General features: G+C 38.4%; 1 protein-coding gene across 1 annotated transcript in view; it reads right to left on the reverse strand.

The window, feature by feature from the left end:
* sema7a (semaphorin 7A) overlaps positions 1–6,453 on the reverse strand; it is a 9,461-nt gene extending 3,008 nt beyond the window's left edge. The window contains exons 1-11 of the mRNA XM_035665104.1: positions 5,820–6,453; positions 5,395–5,534; positions 4,808–4,849; positions 4,597–4,692; positions 4,252–4,354; positions 3,954–4,064; positions 3,277–3,419; positions 1,941–2,119; positions 951–1,059; positions 311–506; positions 19–131 (exon numbers count right to left, since the gene is read on the reverse strand). Of these exons, the coding sequence (XP_035520997.1) occupies positions 19–131; positions 311–506; positions 951–1,059; positions 1,941–2,119; positions 3,277–3,419; positions 3,954–4,064; positions 4,252–4,354; positions 4,597–4,692; positions 4,808–4,849; positions 5,395–5,534; positions 5,820–5,940 (1,353 nt within the window). The 5' untranslated portion in view covers positions 5,941–6,453. The remainder of the gene's footprint in view (positions 1–18; positions 132–310; positions 507–950; positions 1,060–1,940; positions 2,120–3,276; positions 3,420–3,953; positions 4,065–4,251; positions 4,355–4,596; positions 4,693–4,807; positions 4,850–5,394; positions 5,535–5,819) is intronic.
* Between the last annotated feature and the right edge of the window lie 2,626 nt (positions 6,454–9,079).

A 9,079-nucleotide genomic window follows, 5' to 3' on the forward strand; every position in this document is an offset into this window, starting at 1 on the left:
TTTTTAAATTAGCCTCACCTTTCTGGAGTCAAGTTTTATTGCTTGTATGGGTGAGTTGCTGGAGAGTTGTGTTTCAGAGATGATGAAAGGTTCTGACCCAGCCTCTAACACTTTATGGATCTTCCCAGACTCTATTGGAATAGGACACAAACAGAAAGTAGTAGGCTATATTTTTAGCCCATTGTTCCACAGAGATGCATTGCATTGTTACAAGCCAGATCCACAGGAAAATACATAAATAGCACAACAAAGAACTGAATACCATCTATATCAATAGTGTAGTTACTGTTATAGTTTAACCATAACATACCAGTGGATAGAAGCAGAATGTTATACAGTCCCTGGTCTGCTGCCTGTACTCGATCCACTGCTATTTTGGTGTAGTTGTTGCTGCTTATATAAAATGGAGCTTTATAGTGCACGGACTGAACCCAGTCAGTCATTTCTGGGTAATCCTTCACCATACTGACAGTGGCCAGTGGCAGGCTCCTGCTGTTTTTTACACACTGAAAAAACAGGAAATGGGAACATAAATTTAATGTTTGTAAGAGTGTCTTCATGTATACAACACTGAGGGTATCTCAAGTAAGAAAAACATTTGAATATATGGAAGGCAGGGGTTTCTTTACAAGACACGTCTGGTGTTTACTATAGAAAGTAAACAATAAAACTACAGGGCTGAACTCAAATCGACTCAATCTTCAGTCTGAATTAGTAGATGGAAACACTGAACCACACCTGATAGGGATAAGTAATCACACACATTTTCCATGTTTACACCCATTTATGTAACAGGGCGGTTTTTATTTAAACCTACAATCCTAGTCAGAGACATGTAATATATAGCAGACACACCACAATGAACATGAACAAATGTGTATGGGTTGGAAATCAATTATAAGAAGTACTTTGTCTCTGCACAGTAACATACTAACAAAACATATCTTTACCGTTCCTGGTCTTGGTTTGGGGATGTCTTTGTCATAGCCCTTGAAAGTGGAGTTCTCAAATATTTCTTCAATCATTTCTATTGAATAAATGCACACTGCTGTGGAGTTCCTAGAAGAAAAATAAGATAAATGAAGTTAGCATAAAAAGTACTGTTTTTATCTGTATATTAGTTATTGCCTCAACCATAGAAGTGGTTAGGATTATGATTTTGTCCCATTGCCTCATTCTGTTAAATTAAATATCTTAAAAGTAATAAAGACTAATGACAAAACTTTTTGGCACAGGGAACAGGATAACTGAGAAACATTTAACACTTTGGCCAAATAGGGTGCGGTACTCACAATATGTAACATACCAGACACATGTAAACCCATTCATCAAACTTTATTTATCTGACACAATAGGGCAAACCCTCCTTTACACTTATAAATAACTACACTCAATTTCCAGTTTAGACACAGCAGTCAGAAGGGCAACTCCCTTGGCCATACCAAGGGCTAAAAGTCTCTTTTAAGATATCTCTGTGCTGCTTTAATTTAAAAATGTCTCTTTTGTGGGTCAAATGTATAGAAGTGCAAAACTACATTGCTTTATCGCCCCTTTAAAAAGATCCAGTGTTTGCAGAAATATTAGTGTATAATCACCTGAAAATGAGACATTTCTACAGTAGCCCAGAACGGACAAACCAAACAATGACTCTAGATAGTTTCACGACCACCCTATTTTTTTTTTAGTTTGGCGGAGTCAAGAGGTTTCAGTTGTTTTCAATCTGCAATCCCAACGCAAGACGCTACTAAATCCTACACACTAGTCCTTTATGTAAGGGAACAAAGTGCAATTAGGAAAATGTGAGACTAAAAGGTTGTCTCCATGTGCTAAAAAAAAAGAATCAAAATGCTAAGTTTTCAGTTTTAAGTGTCACCCTCTTTACGTGCTGCATGTGTTGTTGCTTAGTCTCTGACAATAGAGAAAATGGGGAAGTGTCTAACCAGCTACTTGTGAAAAGGGCATAGACTCGGGTGTCATGCCAGTCCTCGGCGTGAATCACGTAAATGTCCTGGAGACGGGTGAAATATAGTGACTCCTCTGGAAACCCACAGACAAGCCGGGCCTTGAGGAAAGATGTCCACATGTTCTGGAAGAATCTTTTCGATCCGCCTTCATCTACCTGCAAAATCATGCCAATAAATTACACAAGGAAGACGCTCTTTCACTTTTCTTGCAAACTGAAGTTCATCAACTAAGGGATATTTGATAGGTTGATAGTTGTGACATGGACCGTGATATATGGCACAAAATAGCTAACCACTTTTAGGGCAAGTCTTGTTTTGTACTGATATTAAATAACAAAGCTGTTGAAAGATTGTATTTCACCACAGAAATAATATGGCAGGTTATTAATCAAGGAAGAAGGGGCCTGTTTGTTGGTTCAGGTGGTGGAAAGAAGAGCATCCTGCAGCAGAAGGTTGCATTACTACATTAATCTGGTTAAATACTTGTTTTGTCTGTCATTGCATTCACATAACTGCAGGATATCACTCTGTCTACTATATATTTCGTCATCCTCATCTTTTGTTTTTATTATCTTTATTAATTTCCTGTCCTTTCATTTTTTCCCTGACAGCAGCCTGAGCCGTCAGTATAAGCATAGTGACCTGATATAACAGTAAATAGAGGTAGACCTTAACCCCTGTTCCTGGTAGAAACAAAGATTAGAGTCAACATCAAACAAAACTGTTTGATGTGGACTTCAAACATCAGTCTACAGCAGTTTAATTTTCCCTCCTGGTATATTAAAGGGCTACTGTAGGAGACAGAGCAGACACTAGAACATTAAGTTTAAACTAAAAGGTCCCACAATACGATTTTTTTATTCTAATAGCAACTAGAAGAAAAAAGTAATTGTGTGCCAGAATATCATGTATGTTCTGTAATATAATAAAAGTGTGGAGTAAAGACATTATTTTCCATGATCTTCATCATCAAATCATGACAACAGATCATATCCACATTGCGTAGTACAGCACACCCTTTGCAGCTAAGTCCCAGACTGAATCACGGCCACGCCCTCCTACAACCTAAATTTCAGTGTTATGAATGACTAATCTTTGTTTTATTTCTAAAATATAAAAGCATTTTGACATTTAAAATGAATACCTTCAAAACTACCAATATTTCTTTCATATAATTTACCAACTGGAGTCAATATGAGTGGAATCTACCTTCCCTAAGATTTGAATGGTTGTTAGCTTGATTACTGAGGCTTTGGGGAATTTACTGCAGCAGTCAAGTAAACAAGTCAGTCTACTCCAGTGTCCAGCCTACCTTACAAACTCTGGCAACCCTCGATATCCAGGGGTCAGCCTCGGGGTTGTGATCAGAATTCTTTTCGCGGAAAAAGATGTAAATTTTCTCATTATCAGCGTCTTCCTTCCGCTGCACCCACGATGCAGAGATGAATGTGGGCTCTGTAAAAACAGAGAACATGATTACCAAACTGCTAGCAGACAAAACAGCTTGGCATGTGAATGCAAAACAAAGGACAGTGAAACCGCACTAAGGAGTGGCCAGAACAATACGAGTTGAGGGTTGAACAGTTTTAGAACAAAATGAGAAACAGGTGCATCATTTTCATGCAATGGTAATATTAAAGCACCAGTGTGTAGGAGTTTGGTGGCATTTAGCGGTGTAGTTGCTGACTGTAATTCCCTTGCTTCATACTCCCACTCCAAGCTTGTAGGAGAAACTACTGAGGCTGCGAAACTCGCAAAAAGGCCATATCTAGAGCTAGTATTTGGTCTGTCTGTTCAGTCTGAAAAACATGATTCTTAATTTCACATTATTATACACTGATGATACCCTTTCTACCAATACACCCTACTAAATCTTACACACTGGACCTTTAATTCTTGCTGATTTCCCCTGGTGTTCCCATTTATTGGGGGGTGCTGTCATGTAGTATTCAGTCCCATATTATGCATTACCTTCAATCATTTACCCACCTGTGACCCAGTTGTCATACATCCAGACATTAGTTCTGCTGCCAGCTTTTCTTCTGAATTGTAATGAACTTCCATCAGTATCCAAAGGTGCTGCTGAATATAGATCCCCCTCTAAGAATAACAGAGCGAGAGAGAGAGAGATAAAACATGAAAAGGAGAAAACATGTTCAATAATTCAGTATATTTCTTTGGAAATGCAATGGCTTGCCAACTGTGTTATCACATATGAGTTGATATGGTTACATAAGTCTGCGGCCCTGACATAAACATTTTGGTTGGTTAGGAAGCTATAACATACCTACTGTGAGAGATATGGAGTTCTGTGTATATATGAATGGAGATATGCCTGTCCCCTCATAACTCTCCATTATCTCATGTGACTGATTGTTCACTGAAGAAAACTGTAGAACCACAGAAAGTCAACAGAATATCAAGATTAGTTCCAGACATCTGTGATAAATAAAAAAAAATACCAAAAACCCGACACCCGATACTGAATTAAAGTTTAATCACAAACACTTCACTTAAAAGCTCCATGCTTTCATCAGCTTTGCCCTGCTGTTGCCACAAGCCACTAAAAACTGCAGAATGTCAGACAGATGTGACGATAAACACAAACTCAGTGATATATACAAACACTCACAAGTTTCCAACACTGCGGTTTGTGTCCGTTAGTACCACAGACAAACAGGCTGTCTTGAAACTTCTCAATAACAGTAATAACATTTTCACAGGAGCCCTGCAACACAGAGGCTGTTATTAACAAGTCATCTTACACAAAACTGATTCTATACTGCGTTCAAACTTGTAGTCACATTTATGATTACATAAGCCGTCATTCTCTAGTTACTAACCTCTTGACACTGTTGATGTCCTGTTGTTTTCAGAGGAAATTGCTGCAGGGGACATCAATTGGTAAACAAATTAACAATGTTTTCACTTGGACACCCCTTATCAGTTCTTACCACTTACTAACCTGGTAGTTTTATTGATTGCATAATGTTTAAAATAGCAGATAGTAGATAAAAAATGAACTGGTGTTGCCAATTTGAAACCCATCTTAGGTCTTCTTTCTCAGGTTTCTCAATCCACTGGTAAAATGAAGCTCTATGGCTGTCTTTACTATCATTTCTTGAAAATTCTGGATTATTATAGAAACTTTCATCAGGGTCTGTTTGTGACATGCGTTAACCAGTAGCAGTTAATACACTGTGCCTCTTGACATGAATTTATTAGCTGGCTTTGAAAGGCCATATCTGTGTGGGTGCTGGCAGACAGACAATGAGTAACAAGGGGTCTCAACCATCTGTTACATTACAGAATCTAATTAAGACCCCAGCTGCATTGCAGACTCCACTGGAGCACATGAACCACACAGACTTGATGACGAGTACGGTAAGTAAAACAGCAGCTAAAAATGTATTAGTTCAAAAACACCCACCTCTATAATATGATGGTCATCCACATCAAGTTTGAACACAAAATCAGTCCCTCCAACATACAGCTCCTCAGAGTCCTCATCATAGAAGAAAACACTGTGATTCTGACGGTCTTGGTATTCGAATCCACCACAGATTATATCTGAGGAAAGAAAGTCACATTGTCATATTTTAGGACCTGCAAGGATGCTGAAGGTCAGGCTGAACCACAATGACTGCATTGTGCACTGACATCACAAGGGTAAACTTGGGTCACCCAAAGAGAACTAGATTTTAGCGGTCTTAAACGGATTTGAGGACGGGATTACCTCTCTAACTGATGTTTCTAACCGTCCACACTGATTTGAGACACTGAACGCATCTAAAAGCATTGTAGAATATTTTTTAACAAATCAATGATGGTTAAGAAATTACAAGTGAACATTACCTTTGCACAGAACTCTGGGATTATCTTTAGATCCGAGAGTCGGTGTGTCCTCCAATCCTACACCAAGGACTAGTTGAAAATCCGCAGCAAGCCAAATATAAATAAAACCAAGTCGCCTCATTTTGCACCTTTAACTGGAGAACATTTCTGCCACTGGTGTGTCATGTACTGTCCTCATCAGATCTGTCCCTGCTGTCCGCAACCGAATGGATCAGAATCCGATCTACGCGAGACTCCTCCTCCTCCTCTTCGGTGATTTAGAGGTCTAGTAGTCTTTTATTAGGTAATAAAGATTAGAAGTTTAGAGAAACTAAACATTAGATCTACCTGATGAAGAGTGAAGCGAGGAGTTAAATTGTATCCATCTGTCGAAATCCGAAATAGCGTTGACGCAGAGCTCGAACAGGGACGCAAATGTGGGCAGGTAGCGTAATAAAAGATACGTCGTATCACTATAACACAAATTATCTCGTTATCGCGGCACCTGTCAGTGGGTGGGATATATTTATGCAGCAAGTGAACATTTTGTTTTCAAAGTTGATGTTGTGTTAGAAGCAGGAAAAATGGGCAGCTTGGAGGATTTGAGCTGGCTGGAGGTCTAAAAAACTGCGGCCTGTTGTGGGGTGTTGCTGCTTCTCCAGGCGTCATAATCTATTAAAAGTGGGTCCCAAAAAGGGAAAGGCGGGGAACCGGATTTACAGAGGCCTGTGTGGTCCGGATCCAAGAGAACGGCCTACTGCAGCTCAAACTGCTGATAAAGGTTAATGCTGGATAGAAAGGTGTCAGAACTCACAGTGATCACAGTTTGTTGCCCAGGTGGTCATAATGTTATATCTGATGGGTGTAATTTAAAACGTTAACATATGCAATGGGCAATAAAAAAGGTAATGAAATGTCATAATTTAAATGTATACAGATGAAGAGGTTGCAGGGACTAATATTAGGTGGTTGCCCACCACAGGACAGGAGTGCTTCATTTCAAATAGCCTATTACAGTAGCAAACTACAGTAACAAACATAAATGGAAATAATATGTCAGACAACCATTTTCCAATTTAAATGTAATTCTGCAACAGTAAGAACCACAACAGAAAAATAAAACGTCTTGATGTGACTCATCAATATGAGTGAAATCATGTCTGAAAAGAGGAGACGTGGTTGAAGCTTACAAGCCTTTTTATATTGCTTCCTCCCGCTCGATCCTACAAAAAGCCCACATTAGGGGCATTAGGTCCTCAGTGGTATATAAAGTAGACATAACTTAATATGTTTTTCTTCTACATCCAGAATAACAGTACTGCTACAAAGTGGGATTGCACATTTGATAAAGGTGACAACATACAAAAACTAGTAAAGTAACTATTTTAAGTTTTAGATGCATGAACAAATAGCTTTTTTCCTTTGACGTTACAGTCACACACTTTATAAGGAAGTAAAACAATAAGGGTAATTCTTAGTCAATGTTATTTCTCACTCCCTATTATCAGGGGAGTCGGGAACATTGTGGTACAAGGGCTGTGTCTTATCTTCTGCCTCTAGGCACCCAAGCCTCCCAAAACAAAGCATGCCCAGGACTCTCAATGCATAAATTAAACATTCCTTTCTGCCCAATAAATTTCTACCACACTGAGATAAAAACCATGATTTACAGCTGGGATCTCTTGAGACCCCAAACAGAAGTAATATATAATTTGTAACAATATTTCCTCTAGTCTGGGGGTCTTTTCAATTAATGTAGATTTAAGGTCATCCATGCTTTTATCTCCTCCACACCTGACCACTATAACACACTTCACTAAGGTATAAGCAGACGAAAACATCCAAAGAGTGCAATTCAAGAAAAGAAGCAACCACATCATAGCAATCCTTGCTGGCCTTCACCGATTACCTGTGAGTTTTAGAATTAATATGCTTGATTTTGAAGCATTGAATGGTCAGATGCCTGCCTATCTGTGTTCAGTTAATTCCCTTTGAGTCTGATTGCTGCTTGAGATCTTCTGGCAGGGCCCCACTAATGGTTCTTCATCTTGACTTGGCACTAAAGGTGGCTGAGCCTTTGCTGTAGCAATATGAAAAAACAATAATGTTGTAGTCTACATGGAGGGAGACAGTCCAGTAATAAACATAAAATAAAATCATATGACAGACATTAAAATAATTTCCCCATTACAAATCTGCATCTTGGTGAGGCTCATAAAAAAGGGGGAGACATGGTAAGGTTGCAGGAAGTCTGGGCACAAATCTATATTGGTTCTTCCTGTTCCATCCCACAATAGGCTAACAGCAAGAGCATTAGCTCTGATACAAACAGAACAGACTAAACAGACGCTGAAGTACTTTTTCATTATATATAGCACAGAATAGGCTCCCTGAGACCAGACTGGAACAATTGACTCATCTGATCTGAAATATTCCCACACTGCTTATTATATATTTCCTTTTCGACTGTACTAAACAATCCCTCCCCATTTTTTAAACTAAATATATATAAACATCAGCACAAGTTGTTTAGTGACAAATTGTGTTTATTACATATATATTCTTGGGTCTCTTTGCATATAAAGGATCTTCTAACATAACTTGTAAATCTAATTTGCTTTGGCCTTGATTTGTCTCACAACAGCAACACATTTCTAAACCTTGGATTAGCAGATTGAAAACTGGGAGACAAACCATACAGGCACAAATCACGATCAAGAATAGACCTAATATCATCTGTCAATATAAGATATTCCAATTCTTCAACTTTACACCATTGTTTTACATTTTGCTGTTTTCTTTGGGAACTTGAAAATAATGTTCTAATTATTTTTCAAGCAGTACAGAAACCTCATCCTGGCTGTTCAGTTCAGTTCAGTTCTGTTCAGTTCTGTTCAGTTCAGTTATCTTTATTATCCCAAATGGGAAACTTGATTTGCATTCAGGGTCACAAACAAGGAAAACAAAAAACAGCATAAGCACAGACAAAAACAAAAAATACCAAAAACACAATTGTTCCTTCACTTATAATATATAATATACAGTAAAACCACAATAGGAACACCAATGCCAAAAAGATAGATCCTGGCTGTCCATTCTTGTTTTCAAGTTTAAGTTCATTTGACAGTCCAGCTATAAAAATACAGTTAAAATGAGTTCTCTCAAGACATAATAGCTATAAGTTAATTTTGTTTGCCAAAGGAGTGTATCCAACATACTGTCTGACATTATTTCTGGGGTCAAGTAGAACTCAGAGAGTTATGTGAGATCTGGTAGATGTA

This window comes from Morone saxatilis, unplaced genomic scaffold, assembly GCF_004916995.1.
Source record: "Morone saxatilis isolate NCDOM2014 unplaced genomic scaffold, NCSU_SB_2.0 Contig2, whole genome shotgun sequence".
NCBI classification, from domain to species: domain Eukaryota; kingdom Metazoa; phylum Chordata; class Actinopteri; family Moronidae; genus Morone; species Morone saxatilis.